The sequence below is a fragment of the Cavia porcellus genome, unplaced genomic scaffold, assembly GCF_034190915.1.
Source record: "Cavia porcellus strain 051 isolate PalLab524CR breed Dunkin Hartley unplaced genomic scaffold, mCavPor4.1 scaffold_8, whole genome shotgun sequence".
Classification (NCBI taxonomy): domain Eukaryota; kingdom Metazoa; phylum Chordata; class Mammalia; order Rodentia; family Caviidae; genus Cavia; species Cavia porcellus.
In genome coordinates, this window is record NW_026947491.1 from 39354605 (window position 1) to 39378836 (window position 24232).

Sequence of the window (24232 nt, forward strand, 5' to 3'; positions counted from 1 at the left end):
AAGCTCTCTGTTGCAGCAAGGCCAAAAAGAAGCCCACAGAATCAGTATCTGAACAATAAGCAGGTTCCAAGATTAACTATGCACAAGAAGCTCTTGGCTTGGAAATTTCTCTCATGGGTTTCTCTCATGGTTCAATCACCAAAACTTGGGATTGACTCACACAGAATCAGAGGTTGGTAAAACATGTACCATAGAAGGTACCCCTGAAATTTCTGCCTGTGAGGGAAGTTCATCTCCCGTGGGAAACAGTGAGTCTAGCAGAGGGTGGCTGGAGCTTGGAGCAAATCAGAACGAAGAATAGTGCTGGAGTTCAGGATACTTTACAGTAGCTTTTGAGGGAAGAATAATTTCTCTTCCTAGTGTAAGGACTGTTGAGATCTGGGTGTTGGCGGCACATACCTGTAATCCCAGCACTCAGGAGGATGAGGGAGAAGGATCATTGTGAGTTCAAGACCAGCCTGGACTACAAAGTGAGCTCAGGCTAGCCTGAATTTCATAGCGAAACCTTGTCTTAAAAAAAAAAAAAAAAGGTTGAGAAACTAAAAGGATTCTCAGTGACCTGAGACTGAGCAGAGGCCCAACAAAGAAAAAAAAAAAAAAAAAAAAAAAAAACAGGGAGAGAGACTGAGCAACAGAGCTGATAAAAAATATAAAGCAGGGGCTGGGGATTTAGCTCAGCGGCATAAGCGCCTGCTTTGTAAGCAGGCAGTTGTGAGTTTGATCCCTGTACCGATAAAAAACGAAAAAGACAAAAATAAATAAACCTTAAAAAAAATATAAAGCAATAGACTTGGCTCAACCAAGGTCCATCATTAGATGCATGGATTTTTAAAAAATCTACTATATATACTCAGATGGAATATTAGTCAATGATAAAACAGAATAAAATCCAGTGGTTAGAATGGATGGGCATTATGAAAATTGATATAAACCAAGCATAGGACACATATCACGTACTCTCACTTATTTGTGGAAGCTAAATATGTTGATCTCAAAGAAAAGGGTATAATAGTGGTCACTAGAGACTGAGATGGTAGGGGAGGGTGACAGAGATATTAGCTAATGAATACCAAAATCCAGTTAGATAAAAAGAATTAGTTCTATGCTGTATAGCACAATAGAAAAACTATAGTCTTCAAAAATTTGTGAGACATTTCAAAATAACTAGAAAAGAATCTGAGGGTTCCCAACACACAGAGATGGTAAGTATTTGAGGAAATGGAAATGTCAATTACCCTGACCTGATTGTTGTATAAATGTACTGAGTCATCCTAGGTGCAACACAAATATGTACAAATATATACATTCAAACCAATGCTCAGTAGAGCATCTGAAAACCAATTCATAGTGCAGGTGCAGGACACAGAAGCAAGAGGTTAATAAAAATGGTTGACACTCACTGTAAGCCAGGCACTGCATGCATCTCATTGAATATCCTTTGCAAGTGTCACTGTGGTCACCTCCTCCTAGTTTCTGTCACATGGTGCCCTCCAGTAAGCTTGCAGATTTGGATAGAGTTAATCCTAGTCTCATTTCCCAGGTAGGCTCTGGTTGATCTAGGCTAGTCAGGCTGACTGACACTGTCACCCATGCCAAAGAAATGACTTTAGGTTGTCCATACAATACAGACAAAATTCACTTTTTTGGTGCAAGATTGTGTTACATGCAGGTTCAAGGTACCATTTTAGGATTTAGGTGAGCCATTCTGAGATGAACTGACATAGCAAATGGCAGCAATCACACTGAAGTTCAATCAGCTCTCACGACCTTCAAGTTTTCAGTTCTATAAATTAGTGTTATTGTTTAAGTCAATTGAGTTGGATTGTTTCATAACTTGAAATTATTCAAATTGATATAGAATAAGAGTCCTGGTAAGATACATAGAAAGTGATGGACCTAGGGTTCTGAGCAGGGCAATGTGAACCCAGAGCGAGGCTCTTCAGCCCCAAGACCAACACTGTCTGCATGCCGACCATGTGTGAGTGCTGTGCTTCAGTACTTTTCAGGTTATCTCACTGCGTCCTCCCAGCCTTTGGAGATAAAAATATCAATATCCCTGTTTTTGCAGCTGAGGGAACAGAACTTAAACAGACTGTTTAATATGCTCTTCAGGTTGCTCTTAAGCAATACAGCATGATTTTAGTCAGGTCTATGTGTTCCGAGTCAGCATGAGACCCAGGGTGTGGGGCCTTTTCTCCAATCGGGTACTGCCCAGCAGTGACTTGGAGCAGTTGTGTCAGTCCTTTTGAGAACTACAGACTGCAGCTCAGTTCTGTCTTTCCATGGAGACTGCACAACAGGTGAGCAATTAAGGGAGACAGGAGACTGATTTTAGCCCCACAGTGAGAAGAATGTTCCTATTATTCTGGCAATGGAGTGAGCTGCCTGGGAGCTTCAGAGCTTTCTATGAATGAGGCCAGCAGGCCAGAGTTTGTGGAGACCACGGGTGTCTGTACAAGAGGCATGCTGGACTTTACACAGAAAGCCTGACATTCAATGCTCCTTAAACCTTCCTCTCTGTAGGCCTCAGTTTCTCTTTCTGCAGTGTTTGGGGCAGGACCAGGTAAGGCTGAGGTCTGGTCCAGCCTTAACATTCTAGCACTCTGGAATTCCCGGAGGCAGGACTTCAGGCCCCAGGGGCTGGCGGAGAAAACAGAGGTTTGCCTGTTCAGCTGGCTTGGTAGAACAGTAGAGCTTATTGAGCTCGAGGTCCCCTGAAACAGAAACAGCCAGACGGCACACTCAAAGAAGAGAAATTCATCTGTGGGGCTGGTGAGAGTTGCTGTAAAAAATGCAGTGTTTGAGGACTGTCGAAGGAAGAGCCAGTTTTCAACTCAAAGGCTGTAACAACAGCGTACCCAGCAACTGGAAAAGCACATGGGGCTTCATTCCGCCATGGCCACAGGGAAAGTGGTGCCAGTGCCAAAGATCATCCTTATGGATAACTCAGTGACCAACCAGCCCTATGTGGTGGGGCCTCCTCAGGATGGGTCTGCTTCCCTTGTGGGCTTGGTCGGGTTGGGTTGTGTTTACAAATTTCTGAAGTCCTTTCAGAAATTTGCCTTGACCAAAAGAAGCCATTCTCAGTCATGTGATCAAAAGGTGTTTATTTCAGTGATATAAAGATCGCCTTCAACAAGTCATGAGCCCAGAAATACAGGGACAAGGCCAGCGTCTCCTCCGGATACTAGAGTAGGACCAGGTCCAAGAGGTGGACAAGATATCATCACAAAGCTTCAAGTAGTGGTCACTCTAGGAACTTCTCTCCACTCTGTTGTAATGACTGATGTTGATGGAATGACAGTTTTTAATGTGCTTTGACATCTGCATTTCCACTTGCTACCACTGCAGTCTGCTAATATCACCAGATGTATAGTAGGTAGATAGACAATGGTAGCATAATGTTATTCCTCTCTTAGAGGAGGAAATGGAGGTGCAAAAAGGACAGGCCTAAGGCTTCTCAGTTAGCAAATGAATGCTCTGAGGCTTGAACTGAAGCCCCTTAGCCCTAAAATCATTTTTTGTAGCACACTGCTGTCTTCTGACTGCCATTTTTGGATGATGAAGTATTGATTTTTTTTTCAGGTTTCTCTTCTTATTTAGGGATAAGACAAAGCCCTTGGTGCTACATTAAAATGTTTAAAAGTAACAAGTTTTAAAATGATTGGTATTTAAAATAAAAGCAATTAGCTGGGTGTAGTAGCACATACCTGTAATCTCAGCATTCTGGAGGCTGAAGCAGGAGGACAGTTGCAAGTTCAAGAGCAGCCTGGGCTACAAAGTGAGATCAAGGCCAGCCTGAATTGCACAGCGAGACCCTGTGTCAAAAAAAAAAAAAAAAAAAAAAAAAAAAGTAACTGTAGTGGTAAAATAATAAAGTCCAAAATTCTGAATTTCATCATGATGATTACTTTGACACTTTAAAAATATCCAGTGTTGAAAATTACTTACTTTTCTTTCTTTTACAGGGGACTTGTTAACTTACTGATGTCCTAGATAGTTTCTAACCTGCCTTTGTCCATCCACCCCTGAACATCCCACCATCACGGGCCAGGCCAAGGCCTTCTGTTACACTGCTCTGCCCTGAAAGGAAGTCTCGAGAATTCTTGGGGAAACTGAGTCAGGCTGACAGGTTGGAAGATAGCCTGTACTAGAGCAGGAACAGATACTGGGCACCCAAAAGGGAAGGGCCCAGGTAGGAAAGGGGACAGTATTGTGCTCACTCTTGAAAAGGCAAGGCACCAAAGAGACAAAGCTACAGGAACAGAGGCTCCCACAGAAATGTAAATTATATTCTTCCCTGGTTTGGAAAATGCAACAATTACCATCCCTACCCTTAGAAAACAGATAGACCACAAATCCACAAAAGCCAAGGCAAAAAGCAGGAGGAGAGAGCCTTGAGAATGGTCAATGGAAAGAGGAGGAAGGGAGTTGGAGATTTCTTACTTGCTGGTGGAGTCAGCTCCAATCTCCTGAACTCCTTAAGACTAAGAGGGAGACTAAGGTCTTCTTCTATCTGGCACATTCTGGTTCCTTCTGGAGGTGAGAAGGGTTAGAGTTACATTCAGGGTTATCTATCAAGAATCTGACTGGTATAATTTCTAGTCTTCCTGGCTTGTTTTGATGCTACAGAGGCTGGAAGGCACTAATGGGAGGGGTTATGAGAAGAGGAGGATGGGGGAACATTGTCAGCAATTTACTAATAATTAAAGTTGAATAATATTAAAATATTAATATTTACTACCAAGAATTGAACTCTTCTATGGTGTTTAGTATAAAAATAAACAGCTGAGAAACGCTTCATTCTCCACTTCTGAAATAAAAGAAGTAACATGTGTTCGACTAGGGAGCAATCATTTCACAGACCCCAATTCTCCCTGACGCAGCCCTTTCCACCCACCCATCTCCCGAATAGTCCTGCCCCTTGCTCCCAGCCAGCTGTCCTCTTAGAAACCCTGAGGCATGTTGAGGACTGGCTGCTCTCAGCTGGGGTAGAGGGCCTAGAGCCCTGACATACACGTCCAAGGACTCAGGGATGCAGAGAGCCTTGTACAAGTGTGAGCAGTGAACAAAGAGGCCTTAGAGCCAGTCTTCAGCTTGCCTCCTTGCTCCTTCACACCCCAAGGGCCAACCTGGGCAGACTACTGACTCCAGCTTCTTCTCCCCAGAGGAATTCCTCACACAGCTTTGGACCCCAAATGCTGTAGCATGGTGTTTGCTTCATCTGAAAGGTCACCAGGACTGGGACATCCCTACAAGGTTCCCTTAATGTCTTCTCATTTCTTCTAAGAGTAAAGACTGGGGCCAACAAAACTTGTCTTCAGTGCTAGTTTCAGTGATGAGTGATCCTGAGTAACTGACAATCTCTTTGAGCTCCTCTTTCTTCATCTGTACCATAGGTATGGTGACATTACTCAATCAGTGTATAAGCAAGCATGGTGCATAGTAAGCACTCAGCTGACATTATAGTCTGTTGTAGTGAAGATTTTCAAGGGATAGATTTAATACAACACATAATTTATAGGACTGTTTTATAATATTCACCTAAAAAGTCAAATGCAGAAATCTGCTCATGCACTGGAGACCCAAAGAATCCAGCAGAGGGCCTGGATCCCATAGCAATGTCCTGCACGAGTCCAGCAGAAGACCTTGCCCATGGCAATGTTCTTCATGAGTCCAGTTGGAGACCTAGAGCCCGTAACAATGCCACATGCAAGTCTGTATCAAAGATCTGTGCTGGGAAGGCCCAAAGATGAGTAGTGGAAGCTAGAAAGTCTGTACCAGTGGAGTGAATGATCTATGCCACTAGGCTGTGTTCTGCACTGGAGCCAGGAAGCAATGCTCAAGGTAAAGACCAGAGCTCTTTTGAAGAAAACCATAGCCATCCTCAGCAACAGTGAGGACCCAAGCTCCTGTGACAATGAGAGTAGCTGAGTTCACATCAAGAAAACCAGCATTACATGCTGTTCCGGGAGCATCAATAGCACCACCTTCCCCTCCAGTTCTCCTTTTATGCTGTTGGTAACAATCTTTGGGTGGGCCTTCCACACCAGCACCACACTGCTTCAGTTCAGCTGGCTGTTACAAGCTGACCATTAATTAATCCACCATGGTGTCATGAATATTGTTCCTAACATCCACTGTCTTCGCTTTTTCTCCTACTAGGCTTGATTCACCCAGAACATTGGGTCCATCAGATGAGAAAGCATCAATCTAAGCCCAAGTTGGGCTCTTTGTGGGATAGGGGCATGCGGTTCCACAACTCAGGCAGAGGGTATAGGAATCCTGAGGAAGACCTCAGATACTAGGAACATACAAGGTTGAAAATGACCTTAGAGGACTGAGTGGATTATAAAAATAGTCACATTTCCATCACTTACAAAGAAATTCACTCATATAGTCCTGGAATGTTCAGAATATTCACTAGTTCTTCAATTCTAAGGGAGCTCAAGGGACTTATGAAAAGCTAGGTAAATTTGTGAAATCTCTTCCAGCAAAACTGAGAATCTCATATGCTTCGCACATCATCTCAGTGGGTTTATCTAAGGGCCTCAAATTGACTTCTGCTCAAGTTCTCATTCCAGTTTGGAGACTGAAGTTCAGAGGTATTAAGTAGCTTGCTTGAGATCTTCAGAGCTTTCTGGGGCATATCTGTGATTCCAACTGAGACAAAGTCCTCTTTCTTCTTCTTCTGGAAGATAATGTCCTTTGGGTAAGACTGTGTTAAGTTCTCTGTTGGGCACTAGGAAGCTTTGTGAGTGCTCCCAAGGTGGGCTTCCTGGTGTCCTGAGGAAGTTGCTTAAGGATTTACCCTGATGTGTTCAGGGCTGGGTAAAAGGGACTGAGAAAAGCAAAGTCAGAGCCCAAGCCAAGGGCACAGCCACTCTGCACATGGTTGTGAAGGGTTAAATGAACTTAAGCATGGCTTTGGGTGCATGTGCTCCAGAGCAAGGCGGCATGTGCAAGGACGCACGTCGCTCCCTTGTGCGTGTTAGTGGTATGGGATCAAGACTGCAGGCCAGGCGGGGAAAGGTGCTGTGGTGCTCCTGGTATGAATGGACCTCTGTCCTCCAGGCTCTGTGAGCCTCTGTGTGTGCAGGTCCCATTAACTCACCTCAGACACATGTGGAAAGGGGAGGAGGGCTCAGAGAAGTCCAAACCACTAAGAGTTTTGACTTTGGAATGAAGTGGAGGATGCAGATGACTTTACAAAGAACCTGACTCTTATAGAATAATGTGCTTGCACCTGCATACCACACACACACACACACACACACACACACACACACACACACACAAACTTCCTGCCCCTCTGTGACCCATCATAACCTTCTTTTCTCAACTGTATTGCCAGCTTCTTATTCAGCTAGGTACTTTGTACGGAACAGTCTTCAGCTGATGTTCTAAGACAGATTCAAGCAAATGGGCCCCATTTGCTGGTATTCATGTCACTTTCACACTTTTATTCTAGCCCTGTGAGTCTGGATGTGACCATTTCCCTTGCCTCACCTGCATCTCCCACTGTGCACGCTCACCACCATCCAGCCAATAGTCGTTATTTGCACCATTGTGCCCACAATAGACAGGCTGGCTCAAGTTCTGTCCTGGGCCCTATGTTCCCATTCTGACTTCCAGTCTTCTCTGGGCCTGGGCTGCTGTTGCCCTTGGCTGTAGTTTGGTTAGCGGAGTGACTCCTGTCTGGGAGCAAACCAGAGCTCAGAACACAGGGAGACAATTGTCCAAGCTTGCTATTTTTCACCAGTGAAGCCAAACCACAATGATGGGCTCAGTGGGCTGGCTGGCTGGGTGCCTTCCTCATTCCTCCAACCACCATCTTGGCCTCTGTTCTCCTGGATGGCCTCAATTACCAGTGGCCTCTGGTTCAGAACTTATACACTTCCCCACTAAGGGACCTCCTGGACTGGAGTCTGGTCCCCTACATGAGGGGAGAAGGGAAGTTTCAGTTCTGAAAAAGTAGCTGAGGCTGAGATGTACTCTGGGAAGCAAAGGACAGGCCCACAGAGACCAGCCACCATACTATATCCTCTCCATCCCTAGTGCTTGGCACAGAATAGGCCCTAAAAGCATGAGAAAATGGTTGGATGGGTAGGTGGAGGGAAGGATAAAGACTTTTACATCCATGTAGACATTCTAATAAAAATCTGATATAATACCCTGCCCCAAACACGAAATACTGTAAGTCAAGAAGTTTCAGTTATCAATTTTTTGTCTTTTTTTGAGATGGGGTCTCGCTATGTAGTTCAGGCTGGCATTGGGCTCACTTTGTAGCCCAGGCTGGTCTCGAACCCGCAACAATCCTCCCACCTCAGCCTCCCGAATGCTGGGATTACAGGCGTGAGCCACCACGTCTGGCTCCAGCTATCAATTTCTGAACTTGAAGTTTCTCAGCCCAGACCTTTCATGACATGTCTTTGAGATTTCCCTGGTTGGGTGAGACTGGTCTCTTCTCCATTTTCATGGAGGTTACCTCTTGCAAATGTTGTCTGGAAAGCAGCTGGATAAAGCAGCAGTCAGGGTAGTGACTGGAAGATGAGCTGAGGGGCAAGTCAGTTTGCAAGGGTGTCAGGGACCATGGAACTCAGCAAAATGTTAGTGCTCCCACCAGAAGATTGAAGGGGTTTCTGGAACCTAGCACAGGGGCCTGTATTAGTATCTATTAAACAAATGAGTAAATGAATGAAACATTGCTATGTCTTCATCTATCTGGCTGACACCCCCAGATCCACAGGCAGGTAAGACTCTGTTGGGCCTTTTGCATGGGTATAGAATGAAGCTGCTGAAAGAGAAATGAACAATGTGTGCACTGCTCCCTAAGCTCTCCTTATCAACCATTATGCACTCCTCTCACAGGATCATCCTGCAGCCCCACCTTACCACTGGTCACCCTGCTATTGATCTAGAAGCTGGGGACCCAGGAAACAGCAGTACAAAACTACCTTGTGTATGCATGATTGTTTGTGCATGTGTGTGTGTGTGTTGGTCTGAGTGCCTGTAAAAGGGTTCTTCACCCATTGCTGGGGCCTGGGATTGGGAAGGGTAGAGACTCATCTTTCAGTGGAGTTGACTGGAGAGAGGCAGTTCCACATCACCAAGTCCAGACCAGTGGGGCTTGGAGACTTCACTGGAATCCCATTGTTCCCTCTTCTAGCCAGACCCCAAAGATCTTTGGTATTGAGATGTTCAAGAAGAAAACACTCAGAGCTTTTCAGGGGGCCTCGTTCCTGAAGTTTGATCACTATTCTTTATAGCAGTTAGTGCTGGGAGAGTCGGGTAGGAGCATTTTTTCTGAATTAGGTCTAGAGAGCCGGGAGTTTGAGGCCCAATGAAGCTTGTCTCTCATTCAGTGTGACTTCAGCCCATTTTGAGCAGACACAGGAGAGCTGTTGGCTCAGCACAGACTAGGAAAGGCTTCTGAGCCAAGGGAAAACAATTAGGAGTAATTACCATCAAGAGAGGCCTCCAGTGAGGGGTGAGGGTGGGAAAGGCCATCTGTTTGAGAGGAAGGTGAAAGTGGCAGACTGATTTTGGGGAAGAAATAGAGTGGGAGGAAGGGCTGCCTGTACAGCCTTTCTTCTCCGGTCACAGGGGCAGGACCCCGCCCCTTCCCCCCTTCAGTGCAGAGGGGGTGGGAGTGGAAGACCAAGGGAGGGCACTGGGCTTTGCATTCCTGAGATTCTCAAACAAATAGGAACAGCAGAGGAAACTTCATACAGGGAAGAGGCAGTGTGAGCACAGATGGAGGTGAAAGATACAATAGACTACTAGTAATGTCTCCAAAGAGGATGGGGACCTGGACATAAACACGCGCGCGCGCGCGCGCACACACACACACACACACTCTGCAGGCTGATTCTTGAGAATCTCTAGTCTGCTTGGGTCTGCTTGGTGTCTCCCTACCTCGCCAATCCATCTTTAGCCTTCTTTCTAGGTTAGAACCAGAGATCTTAATAGTAAAGTTTTGCTAATGTGGGCAGTCAAAACTTGAGGCTGAAAGTAAGAGGTGAAAAGATGTACAGCTGGAGAAAGAGGAAGGTAAAAGGGAATCCCTTCCTATGATCTGTCTGCAGAAGTCAAGAAAGAAATGAACTCAAAGGCAGTGGGTACCTATTATTTCCCTGATTGTCCAAACTATGGTGAAAAGACAAATAAGGACCATAAGCTCATGAGAGAAAAGAGGGAAGATGTCTGAGTGGACTCCAATGGTTCATTTTTTTAGTTTCATTTCAGTAGAGTCCTATGAAGTCTGTGTCAGGCATTTTCCCTGTGAAAATTAAACTGCTGGCCATGTTGGAAGTAGCAGATCTTAACACTGGTAGGGACTTTAGAATTGTGCTTATGGCTAGAAGACTGTCTATATATATCTCTGATATATGAGACTGGGCAGGCTGCCCTGTGGCTATGGTCCCTGTTTTCTCACTGAAAAACAGGTTCACTAGTTTCTCCCATGTATTATATGTGAAGATTTACAAAGCATTGCATATAAAGTGTTTGGCATGTAACTCTGGAGTCAAGGCCTCAATAAATGTTTACTGTTATTACTAATGCTATGTAATGAAGATGACTTTAGTTGCTAAGGGGAAAACAAACCTGAAGCCAGAGACCCTGAGGTAGGAAGCACTATAAACCAGACACAAGTGAGACCTTGCAATAAGATGGAGACTACTAAAGTGGAAGTGAAACACAGCTCAAAGATCTTCTTGAATTATCACTCTCCTTCAATTTTTTTTTTTTTTTTTTTTGTCCTGGGGATCAAACTCACAACCTTGTGTTTGCCAGGCAGGTGCTATGGTCCACAGATCATTCCTTCGTGTTTTAGGAACCTGGGTGAAAATTTTAAGGAGAAATGGGTAAATAGTAAATAATATACTCAGATACTGATAAGTTCAATAATGAAAAATGAGTTAAAGGAAGCAAGAGTGTGAGATTTGGGTGTGGAATGATACTCACCAGCAACCAGAGGACCTGGACAGAAGACTAGCCCTGAGAGGGAGAGCAAGCTTAGCTTGTTATACAAATAACAGAGGCCAGGATGGCTTAGCAGGGGACAGGGGCAGGGTAAGGGTGCAGACAATCAGCTGGTGATAGTCATTAGGAAAATGGGCACAGGGAAGTCAAGAAAGTCAAACATTTTTTCTGGGCTTCAAGAGTATCTGGCAGAACAGGTACCTATTCTTTCCCTTTGGAACTTTCTGCACAACTAAGATCAGAGGCAGTAAATGGTGAGACAGGTTAGAGATTTATATACAAGCAAGAGACAATCTTTTCTCTGGTGACAGACAGTGCAGACCTAGGCACTCAGAAATCAGAAAAATGAAGAGGGGTTTAAAGGTTTCCTTCCTCACTGCAATCATTGCCAGCTGGAAAATCTTAATCACGCCTAAGAAAAGTCAGAACCTGAGAACATTCTGAAGATGACAAGGGTGCTCCTAACTCAACACAGATGAAATGTTTCTCCACTTATCAATTTTTAAGAAGTTGGAGCTTTCTTATGTTTTACTCTTGCAAGCCTGAGTCGTACAGGTAGGGTGGCAGGAAGCATTTCTATAAAGACCTAGCTGGACAGAAGGTGCAGAGGGGCAAGACAAGGGACACAGTTAGCAGGGTGGGTTGAAGCCCTGACTGGTGAGGTTGGCCTCAGGAGTGTTTTCTGGCAGACTCCACAGACAGGTTTGGTTTTTAAAAGTGCCAGAAAGCCACAGATTTGCATGTTATTTGTGTTCTGGGCTTCACTTTTAGGTATGTGGAATGAAATAAATGAATGAACAGTATTCAGACTCCTGGTTAAGGGGTGGACTCAGAAATCCAGGCTACACTCAGGACCCAATCACTGCCCTAGGTTGGATCAGGAGACACTGACAGAGCAAACAGTGACAGAGACAGAGAGACAAACACCAGATACTCTTTACCAGGGAGTTCCCAGTTAAAGCAAGGAAGCAAGATCCAAAGATTTTAAATGAAACATTTTTTAAAACCAGGGAAAGTCACACATAGGCAGATAAAAGCAGCTTCATCTGTAACTCAGTGCCACCTCTGCTCCCACATCCTCTACTTCTGGCTTCCTTTAGAACCAGGTGCCTGAGTCTGCTTCTTAATAAGGTAACTGCCTGGTATCTGCTTACGCTCACAAGTCAGGAAAACTGTGAGCACCACAGAATGTAAGATGCTGAGCGCAAGATCAACAGGCGAATACTGAATATAACGTGGCTTTCATTTTCTTGGTTAAACCATCTTTACATTGCATGCTTTGGAATCCCCAAGCTCAGTGCTGAAACACATGCTATAAAAACACCCAGGAGGTTTCCAATCAGTTTCAGGTAAGGCAAGTCTGTTTTCTTTCCTTGCACTGGGACTTGAACCCAGGGCCTTTACTCTAAGCTACATTCCTGACCCTTTAAAAAATGTTTTAATTTTGCGACAGAATCTCCTTAACTTGCTAAGTTTTTCAAGCTGGGTTCAAATTTGCGATCCTCTTGCCTCAATCTCCCAGAGTGTTGGGATTATGTGTGCACACCCCACACACAGCTAAAGCAAGTGCTTTCAAAAGGCAAGACAGAAAGGAACCTAGAGTCTCAATCTGTCATGCAAAATATCACTGCAATAAAAAGGACAGAGAGGAAAAAATTAAGAGAAAGATGTTAAAGCCTGTTAGGAGAAAGCCTGAGCCCCAAAAGGCATGCTATCCAACTGAGGAAGGTCAAGGACAGAGTGAGGCACTGGGGTGATGAACTGTTGGGGACCACAAGTTGTCATCTAAGTCAACATTTAATAGAGTGACCCCCACTTCCTCCCTGGCAGGCCAGCAAGCAGACAGCTTGTACTCCTGGTTTGAAGAAAGTAAAAGCACCAGATCACCCACCTACCTTTGGATATTGCATGGCTCAGTCCATTCCTAAATGGAATGGATGCCAGTATATCATTTCCTGATTATAAGGGATGTTGATTGTACAGATAAGAGATTTTATGACTAGGAATGCTTCAAAAAGAAGGAATTTAGGTTTGTGTGCTTAGCAGCTATTTGTGAAAGGAAAACAAAAAACCCCAAAAACCCCACATTGATTAAGGAATGCCAGCAGCATGGACTCAAGTGTTTATGGGCCATTTTCCTATACTTTTTCCTAGCACTCGTGTCCTGTCAAGGCCAAGGTGACCTTCAGAAGTCCAGTAACTGACAAATACTTTTCATTTTTGAAGGGAGAAGCCTGCAGTTTGGATCTGCTGCATTTAGTCTGACATAGGTATTAGGTAAAACCAAGCCAGTGTTAACACTGGCCTCATATTTTAACATTGACCTTTACTATGACAGGTTTCTATGCCCACCAGTATTACAGTTCTTAATTCCACCCCAGAATCTTATTTTGACAAGATCCTGGGCATCTGGTACAACCACTCACACAAATGAATTATCTTTATCTCCCTGACAGGCCAGACAGGCAGCTTACACTACTCAAGGTGCATATTTGAGCTCAGTCTCCTGGTTTCTTCTTTTCTGCCACAGTGTTGCAAGTCTAAGCTCTCCCTTATGTTAGTGGGTGACATTTCCTTTTCCATTTCCACAGCTAGGAAAGGCAATTGTGTTCTTCATAGACAGTTGTTAGGGTTCAGCACAGAAAAAAATTAAGTTAAGATGTTGAGCTGGGCCTCACATTTCCCACCAAGTTTTGGAATGAATTTGATGCTGTGGACACACTGTTCCTGGGCAGGGAAATATGGCATCCAAGAACTCAGCATCTAAGTTCACAAGGACTGAGAGTGTAAGGCTCCTTTTCTGAGTTGCTTGGTATGTAATCTTCCAGAGAGAAAGCATCTTGCTCTATCTTGCCTTTATCTATTCAGAAGCAAGGGAAGATAAACCCCAAGTCAAGACCTATTTTCAGAGCTCATCAGATGGCAGAGACCAGAGGCTGACATTAGAAACACTGGGGGTCTTCAATGAACCCTCTCCCGCTCTACCAAGTACTCTGCAAAACGAAGTTAGTGGAAATGTTTTTCTAGTTACCTGTTTCTACCTCACAACCCCCAACACTTGCAGCTAACAGTGATGGGGCTGGTGGTAGAAGACGCATTTGATTGCAGTGTTCAAGAAAAGAGAAGTTGCTACCACTTACAAGTATGAAGATCCCTGTACACAGAGAAATAGGGTGACATTGTATCTCTAGGCTGGGAGAGGAAAGTACTCTTCCACTCAGCTCTACATAGGATTTCTGAGAGCAACAGTCGTAGGGGAAGAATGGGATAAAACTAGCTTCTGTGCCTCAGATGTTCTCTAATGGTCAGGAAAAGTTTCTCTGTGCAGTGTCCAGGAATGATTGCTGCAAATGATTTCTGGTGTCGGTTCTGATTCAGTGTCTAGTGCTTATGATCATTCAAACACTCCTTTTTTAAGGGAGGTAGGTAATTATACACACTGAGCATGGTGGTGACAGGAAGAAAGGAGAAAGGAAAGCAACAGGCTTAGTGTAAAGCAGATTAAACAATATATTAATAATATGCCTAGCCCATGAGAACAGAAACATCTTTTTTAGTTCTGGTCATCAAAGTTCATCCCTCTAGTCTTACCTTTGCGGAACAGCTCTCTGAAGAGAATGGCCCACTATGTAAGTATGTACTTGGTTCCCATTAAGACACTATAAGCCACAGCTTCACTGTGTTCTTTCTATTTCTACAACAAAACTGAATTGGAGAAACAGGGGCCAAGTTCAGATAGGCTCAACAATTCCTTATATATTTTGCAAAGTGTTTTTGTTGTATGCTTCATTTTCTGTTACACATGGCAATAAATATTTGTTGCTTTGGTCTGTACAAAAAGCTTCTGAGGATGGTAAGACATGTTACCTAAATGAACAAACAATAAATAAATACAGAGAACTATCTTGTTATAAGCCCCCAGACAACAGTAAGAGAGCCTGGAAAATTCAAGTCTTTTGATTCATAGTCCAAATCTGTACCATATTGCCACCTTTTAAGTTGTCATTTAAATGCAGTAAGTCCCAAGAATCAGACAATATTCCAGGAGTCCTACAGTAAGTCTACATGCCATAGCTTTCTAAAAGAGAATGTGAAAAGTCACAGCAACTCATATATAGAAAGCTATTTATTTCCTATAGGAGAAGGAGAAGGGAAGGAGGAGGGGAAGAGCAAGAGAGAGAGACAGTGAGACAGAACAAGAGCAAGAGTCCGAGAGCAAGAGTGAGAGAGAAAGGTGAGAGGAAGAGGGGAAGGGAAGGAAGGGAAGAAAGCGAACACACGAAGGTCATCTTCCCCCAAAGGGCAGGCAATTATGAAAAAGGTAGGACTACTGGTTGCTGGAGTGGAAACAGTAACATTCAGTTAACAATGGAATATTTAAAAAAAATAGTTTTCTTTTTCAAATTGTAACTTGTGGTAAAACATAGAAAAATGTACTAAACAAGCTTGTTATAAAACAGAGTAAAATTTTCAAATAAGCCCAGGGAGAAAGCACAATGCTGGAAAGGATGGGTACGAGGGTAGGACAGAAAATATTTTATACAAAACTACCTATTACAATACAGAAAAAAGTATAAAATGTTCCTATTTGGAACTTTAGTACAAAATGACACTGGCATTGGATCACTTCAACTATCTAAGCCGTAGGAGCTCTCAAAGGGTAGGGGAGACGCTAGAAAGAACAAAAGGAATAGCAATTTTTAAATCTCAAGTTGATCAGTTCAAACTCCACCCGTTTTTCACTTGAAAATCTTATCCCATCAGTAACATCTACCCCTAAGCCAAAGTTGATCCAGGCCTCAAAATATTCTGTTAAAAGTCCACAAACACCCTACACATAAGGGCTGGGAGCTCTGTGTGCTAGAATCTGGAAAATGAAAATAAATCTACAGGCTAAATGGTGAACACATTCAGTCTTTTTAAAAAAATCATATCCCTGTGATGAATATATTTATATATATATATATTCATTCATTCTGTGGTTAGAAACATTTAAACTAGCCACAGACCAACCGGACCTGGATTCATCCAACACTGGAATTTTATGCTAAAGACTGAAGTCCTTCTTCTTCTTGGTTCAGAAGCAGGCAACCTTTTGCTGCTCCACTGAACCTTCCCTGGGTGGGTCTTCCCTGTAGCAAGTGCGGTTAGCACATGCAAACCTCTGCTCTTAAGAATTGCCTGGGACTTTGGAGTCTGTCTGGGGCTCATGTGTTGTGCCTCAGGATGTAATGGAACAGATTATACAGTCTTGTAGAGAAGCAGTTAGGTTTCACATATGGGGCATATAAATAGGAAGGGTCCTCAAGGCAGGGACTTATGCATGTGCCTCAAAGTCCACTTTATAGTCACTTTCCTGACTACCCATCTCAAAAATCATGTATGCATGTGTTCATGTATATGCTGGTGGTTTTGATCCCTACCTCTTGACCATGCCCTTTTCTACTTCTTAATAAGGCCTAGCAACAACAATTTATAAGAAACCAAGATTCTTTCCAAGCTTTTCTCAGTTTCCCAATTAGGGACTGAGTGAGGCTGGAGCCCTTTAAAAACAAGATGGCAGAACTGAAGTGAAAAGCAGTCTCTCTTCAGCTTAGGGATGCCCCTCACCCCTTTCACAGCACCAAAGTTTCTTTGCAAAAATAGTATCTGAGATACAAAAGGAAAGGCAGATGTGCTTGTGAATGCATCTTGCCAGGGCCTGGTCCAGGATCAAGGGCTACACAAGAACAGAGGGTTGAGAGCAGCTGTTTTCAAGGTCTCTGGCTGTAGACAACAAAGGGCTGGTCCCCCACAGGGTCAGTGTCTGCTTGTTGAGACAGTCCTCACAAGAGCTTTCGGTGGAGGATCTCCCAGACCATTCGCTTCCGGAAGTATGGCATGTGTTGCTGTAGGGACACAAAGATACTCTTAATTTTCATTTATCTAGACTCCATGTGCCTTTCCCCATTCTCTTCTTGTTAAGATTTTCAACTAACAGTCTTAGTGACATTTCTAGTCTTTCACATTGTTCTCGATCACATGTGGCATTTTCTTCCCACTGCTTTTTTTCTACTGTTATTCCTATTGCTATTTTCTATTGCGGTAGCCTTGTAGCTTATAATGGGAATGATCATGGCCATGACCAGGCCATAACCAAATTCTCTTAAGAACTTTGAAAATGGTATTTTTACCATCAAATGGATCAGCTGCAACTCATTTTGATCTCTGAAGGACGAAGTGTACAGAAATGACCAATCATAAACTAAGAGAAGACTGACCAGCTGCATAAAGTAAGGGGGACAACAGCTTAATACACTCAACATACCTTAGCACATCAAGGTATGGCCTATTCTAAAACTTGAATCCAGGAAAACAGAAAGACTTGTCTAGGTTTCAGTTGCATTTCCTACAGGAGAGTGGTGGCAATCCTATGGCACGTGTGCCACACCACGCACACAAGGCCCTCTCTGTCACATGCAAGCCAAGTTGCCTTAGCAGCTTAGCATCAGATATTCAGGTTTAATTACAGCCTTGACACCTTGTGATAAACAACACCTGGGTTGCAGTTTGGATACTTGGCCTCTAACAGTTTTGCCATCACTGCTATAGGATTTGGGCTTAGAAATATTCCTCATCACTTTCATACTACCGAAGTTTCTTTGCAAAAATAGTAACTTAAAAACACTAGTTGATTTTAAAACAACTACTAGCCTAATTGTTTTGAGGTAGGTGGGGCAGATGAGCAGAAAATAAGGCTGCTTTTTGTGGTAATGGAGATCGAACTCAATGTTTTGCACATAGCAGACGAGTGATCTGTTACTGAGCTCTATCCCTAGCCCTCTCTTTTTATGTTCTATTTTAAGACACAGTCTTAATAAATTGCCCAAACTAGTCTTAAACTTGCAATCCTTTTGCCTCAGCAACCAGAATAATGGGTTAATGTGTACAGACTACCATGGTCAGCTAAGGTTCTTCCTTTAACCAGGATTTCTTAGCTATCATATGTGACGTAAGGTTGTGGCCTATCTTTCTTTCTTTCTGATATGTTACCAGTGTATGAATCACAGCCCAAAGCACAGGCAAGATTAGGAAGCAGGTACAGATAAGATTGGCAATGATGTTTTGTAAACAGTTTATGTCATCTTATTCTTGGAAGATTTATTTATTTTTTTTGTCTTTTTCCTTTTTATCGGTACCGGGGATCGAACTCACAACTGCCTGCTTGCAAGGCAGGAGCTTATTCTGCTGAGCTAAATCCCCAGCCCCTTCTTGGAAGATTTAAAAGGCTCTTTTTTCTTTTGATTATTTTTTTCTGAGACAGGGTTTCATTATGCAGTTCAGGCTGGCCTTAAACTCAGAGTGATTCTCCTACCTCAGCCTCCTGAGTGCTGGGATTATAGGCGTGCACCACCACACCTGGCTCTGTCTTCCTTCAAGGCTAATTTATTAATTGCTTCTGTACCTTGCTTGTCCCCTCCACATCACCTTTCCAAAGACCAAATTCCTCGGCCAAATAAATAAAACTAGAACCTTTCCTTTGTTCTAACACCCAGCACTTTGGACACGAGTTCAGCTCGGTCAATGTGCATCTAAAATCTTGGAAGTAAATCCACCTTTTCCCCATTGGAGTCTGATCTTTTGGATTCTGCGACATTTCTGGAGACCATGAAGGGACAGAGACAATGCATTTGCTGTCTCCTTTTCCTTCGGGCCAGAGAGGGTCCGAGCTGTAGGAATCCTGAGACCTCTGGTACCACTGGGTGAAACTTCAGGTAGGAAAGGGTATCAGGCCCCCTACAGCCCAGAGACCTCTCTCCTGTCAGCATAAATGGAATCTGAGGGGATTTAGGGTGATTCTGGAACAACAGTATGCTATAGCACTGTGGTAAAGTTTTAGTCACCCAAGTGGGAAAACCCATCCCATCAGGAAAGAAGGGGAGCCTAATAACCTTCCAAGGGAAGATGTACCTAGTCATTTGACATGGACATATGTCAAATGAAACCTACCACCCTAAATGGTATACAGGGCCTGCACTGTGAGAAACTGCTAACAACCTGCTGGTTAGGTCTGCACCAAGAGCGGCTCACTCTCAGACAACTCACAGAATAGATCCACACCGAGTGCTAAGGAGAATGTGGTCATGGTGAGAAAGGTTCACAGAGAATGCCAAAACTGTGGAGTGCCCTGCAATGGGAGAGCTAGAAAATCCAACACTGGGATAAAAACTGGGGGAAAATGTGTATAAACGCGTGTATGGGAGCAAAATAAAATATATGAATCTAAGGTCAGCTGGGCTCAACTGGGGACTAATTGGTCTAGAAACAAAAGCAATTGCAAGGACATGAAAAAGCTGATTAACTTTAGTGTACCAAGTTATATAAGTGGGGTGCTACAGATACAGGCTGATAGATTAAAAAAAAAAAAAAAAGGAAGCAACTTGTGAAACAGCATGTGTTGGTGACTGAGACTAAAAAATGTCCGAGTGGCTAAGTGGGATGGTGGAACATGGCCTACAGATGTAGGTCCAACTGGGCCTTCTGAGATTGGAGGAGCAAAACAGGGATCATTTCATTTCACAATGAGCATGGAGTGGAGACACAGCCCAAGGTCTCCTCCCAGCATCAGGAGCTCCAGGATCAGCTCTTACTTAGTGTTATCAGCCTGGTGATGCCTGAAGGTATATGAAAGCTCAAGTAGCTCTAGCTGGGGCAGAATGGCCAAAGTCCTGTTGGGCCCAAGGACGGATCAGAGGAGAAATCAAAGTACAAATTTTAACTAACTGGTAAATGTACTTCTTGTTTCCAGTTTGAGTTGATATATGTAGAACACTTCTTGTACATTATAAATTCTTGAATTTACAAGGTTAACCTGTGCTTCTCTCTATTCTCTGTTGGTTTAAGATAAGAACCCTGATTCAAGGTTAACTTAGAAGTCTGTTGGCAATCAGTCAAATTTATAAAATAGCAATCTAAAAAAAAGATCAAGCAGCTACAGTGAAGTTTGTTATAAAAGATTTATAGCAAATGAGAAAAAATATTAAGGAGACTATAAATATAAAAGAAATACTTTTGATATGACAGGATTTTGTATGATGAAATTTTTGTCCTGCTAAAGAGGTAAAAAGAGAGATAATGACAAGAATGGAAAGTTTACATACATGGAGGGAAAGCTTATTTATAAAACATGTATGGTTTGGTGAAGCTCAAGTTGTTCCTTCTAAAAATTCCTGTGAGGGAAATGATCAAAATGGCATAAAAAAATGCTTAAAAAAGTAATCTGCATCACACCAGGGTAGATATGGGAGGAAAAGCTTCAAAACCAATCCCACTAAAATCTATGTTGGCTAACTTTAAGAAAGTATACAGAAAACTATGAAATAAAGGTGACTCCCTGTCCCCGAGGTAAATAGCTCTTTATAAAGCAGATTGATATTCCTTTCGACAGTAAATGGCTGGTGACAGGATGGGTAGGTGATTGACAAACATTGGGTACATACTGGATGGTGACTGAAAACAGAGGGCTACTAGGACATCAGGATCACTTTCCCTACACTATTCCAATTTTAGTATATGTGCTACCAAAGCAAGCATAGTTTTTCTACATTGACTCATGGATAAATATAGTTCAGATTGGACCCCCATGGCTTCAGCTTTGTCTAGGTGCCTATTAACAAAAACTAAAGGGTTTTGCTAGCAGGAATGTGACCCAGTTTTCAGAGGTCACTACCAAAGTGTATGTAAATCGTGACCAGAAGGTCAAATAAACAGTCCATAAGAGACTCAAAAAGAAAAATCTGTTGACAATAATGCTCACAAAAGAAACAGAAATCACTAAGAGGTAAAGACAAAGACACTGGCAAAATAGAAGTCGAACTGAGCCAGGATCTGCCAGTTGACCAAAACTAGATTGGGATTGATATACATGATGTAAAAATACGAATAAGAAAAATAAATGCCCAAGAATGATAACAATGCCAAAACTAGAAGGCTGTCTACAAAAGGCTACCCTTCCTCATAAAAAACCCCAGATGTTAGGCTTACTGGGCTGACAGGAACTAAAGGTTACCAGGACTAGGTTTCATTCCCCTCGACACCCAAAAGCCCACTGATGTACTTTCTGGTAGACAGCAGAGATGAATACTTAATAACACAGCTCACTGGATCATTATCTATCATGTGACTACTGTTAGAGCCATTAGAGTCCCCAAAAGAGGTCATTTTTCCAGTCTGAGAGGTATATCATAAAAATAAGAGGTTCAACGTAAGTTCCTACATCTTCCAACTGTCTGGTTCCCTGCTGAAAAGGGACCTCCTCCAAAAGAGGACAAAATTACCTTTGGGTCACAAGAATTAAAAAAAAAAGTCAACACAACACAAGACTGACACCGAAGAGCAGCTCACCCAACTGTGCAAGACCTCAGAGTGAGCTCAAGTAACATAAGGGGCCAATGGAGAACACACTGATGCAAACCAATGGAGGTGGAAAAAAAAAAAAGATCCTTGCGTTGAAGGTTAGCTTTGAAAAGGCTACTGTTGATAAGACAGTGCCAAAACTGGAGCTGAGACATATCTATAGCAATGCTGAGAACACACTGCAACAAAAAACAGACAAAACTGGGTGCAACTTGGCAGCAACAGGTGGCAGCAGAGAAAAAACAACGGCATTGCAAGGCTGCACTGGAGGAAGTCAAACAATTCAAAGCCAAGGTAGAAGAGGCCCAGTACCTGTGGGAGCAAACAGAACAAGTGCAGACTCAACAGCTACAGCTGGCGCGGGAGCCTGCCCAGAAAAAACTACAGACAAAGGAGAAAACACATGAGTATGCTATAACGATTAAGGAACGAGAGACAGACAACTCGGCGAGTGATTAAAGAGGCTAAGGAAGATCCAAATCATGCCAAATATAAGGCAACACAGTCTTGCTGGCAAATGAACAAAAAAGAGTGACTAAAACAGTTGACAGAGGTACATGCCCAAAACAAGGTATAAATGGAACTAAAAGCACAAAAGCTACAATGGTACACAGGAGGAGATAACACACTGGGAAAGAAGTAACAGTTGCCACGCAAAAACAGTATTTAGAAAGAGCTACAACATTTGCGCAGTTGCAGTTTAGAGGCAAAGATCCAAGCCAAGACCCCACAGACGGAGATAACCAAACTGCACATCAAAAAAGAGATCCACGTGGTACGCCTATGGCTGGAGATAACTGAATGTCGGCATGGCAGGGCTAAGGATGAAGAGGCTCTATGTACATGAACAGAAGAAACAAAACCCCAGGAGTGACAAGTCACAAGAGGTGACTAAGCACTTGCAGAGACAAATGCCAAGGAGAGCCAACATGAGTGTCAAGCAGAGGTAAAACAGATCCTGAGCAAGAAAGCAAAAGATGAGACAACTGAAAAAAAAGACCCCCTCCAACACCAAAAGGCTCTACAGTTACTGCAGAAACTACCACTGCAAGCTAAGGAGACATAAGGCAACTGTGGCAGACAGAGACAGGGCAAACTCAGCAAGTAAGGGAACCCTAGAGACAACTCAAAGAAACACAAGACAAAGCTATAAAGCAAAAGTTCCTCCTTTGCAAAAAGGAGTTAAATCACACGCTATAGGAACAATATGTAACAATGGCCCAGCTGAGGAAGAAAAAAAAAGACCTATCAACAGACAAAAGCTAAACATGCTCGTGGGAAAACTGCACTGGAACTACAGTGCTGACAACCAAAGGCCAAAGAGACACTGAGGCTACGGCTGCAAATAGAAAAGATAACATGACAAAAGAGCCTGACACAGGTCAAAGCCACAAAGAAAAAATGGAGACTATATTCAGATACGCCACCAAGGTGGGAGAAAGGAGCCCTCCTTCAGAAAGCTGACAAGGAACAAACATTTAAACATCAAAGAGGTCTCAGTCTTAGGACTGCCAGATATAATCTTTTTTCCTTTTGTCCCCATAAAGAAGTAAACAAACAAACGGTTGTAGGAATCTTAACCCAGGTCATTGTCCACAAATGTACTTGTCAAAACTCAGTCTGCAGTCTAGGATAGCCTCCATGTTTTAGCATGCTTGCTGCTGCTGCCTTGCTGACACAGAAATCTTACAAGCTGAATAACTTGGGACAGCAACTGACCATTCAAGTACTACCCTCGGTTATAACCTTAATGAACTAGAGAAGACAACAAGGATTGTCAGACCTGAGGATGGTTCAGTGGAAGGGGCTCTTATGTGAAAATCCTTGTATAACTTTTGAGACAATAAACACTCTTAACTCAACCACTTTGTTCCTAGGCAAACCATTAGCCCCTTTTTATGACTGCATTCTTCTGCTAAAACAGGTCCACCAAACAGGACATGCAATGGTGACTCAACTCTGCTATGGTAGAGGCCCAGTCTTTGCCTATTAGAACTTCAGCCCAGAAAACAGAACTAATAGCCTTGACAAGGGCTCTTTTGTTGGTAAAGAACAAAAAGGTTAACATCTATATTGACTTCAAATATAAAAAAAAAGGGCTCCTGACAGTTGTGGAAAAGAGATCTAATACTAAAAAAATTTTATAGATCCTACATGCTATATGGGTCATAAGGAAAGTGGCCATTATACACTATAGGAGGGAACAGAGGACTGGACCAATAAAAGCGAGAGGAAATCAAAAACATATAGGGTGCTATGACAGTTCCACAAAGAGGGGCTCCAGCTCAGCCCCTCATCCTGGAGCTGCCCCTCCCAGAAACCATCAATTACTCTCCAAATAAAAAAACTGGTTGGGTGAGAAGCCAAAAACTACAGCAAGAGGGGAGAACAGAAGTTTGCTCATGGGAGGCTAGCCATCGCCAAAGTGCTGGACCCTGGGTTCATAAAACAATTCCATAGAGTTTCTCACATGGGAAAAAAATACCATTAAAAACATTACTAGACCACCGTTTCTATGTGCCATAACTTACTAAAATTGCTTGGGCTGCTTATAAACAATGCTTAACCTGCATACAAAACCTAAGGCAAAGGCTTACCCATGCTCCATGTGAAAACTTGCTTATGAATTTTACTAAATACTTCAAGCCGGTGGCTATCGATATATGTTAGTACTTTACAGTACCTTCTTAAGACTCCAGAACTAAGAAGACATCAGAGATGACCTAGGTGCTGTTAAAAGACTTCATCTCAAGATCTGGATGACCCCTGACCTTAAGGTCAGACAACGGACCGACACTTATAGCAGATGGTCCAGGAGCTCACACAAATAAAAATAAAAGTTTCACATAGC

General features: G+C 43.1%; 1 protein-coding gene across 4 annotated transcripts in view; it reads right to left on the reverse strand.

The window, feature by feature from the left end:
* Positions 1 to 3088: 3088 nt before the first annotated feature.
* Senp1 (SUMO specific peptidase 1) overlaps positions 3089 to 24232 on the reverse strand; it is a 72395-nt gene continuing 51251 nt past the window's right edge. For 3 of the 4 annotated variants that reach the window (XM_003476076.4, XM_013159460.2, XM_013159459.2), the window contains exon 18: positions 14723 to 16874. In XM_003476076.4, coding sequence (XP_003476124.2) covers positions 16812 to 16874 — 63 coding nt within the window. In that variant the 3' untranslated portion in view covers positions 14723 to 16811. Of the gene's footprint in view, positions 3819 to 14722; positions 16875 to 24232 lie in introns of those variants that run through there. The other variant, XM_063254641.1, reaches the window with a different exon arrangement.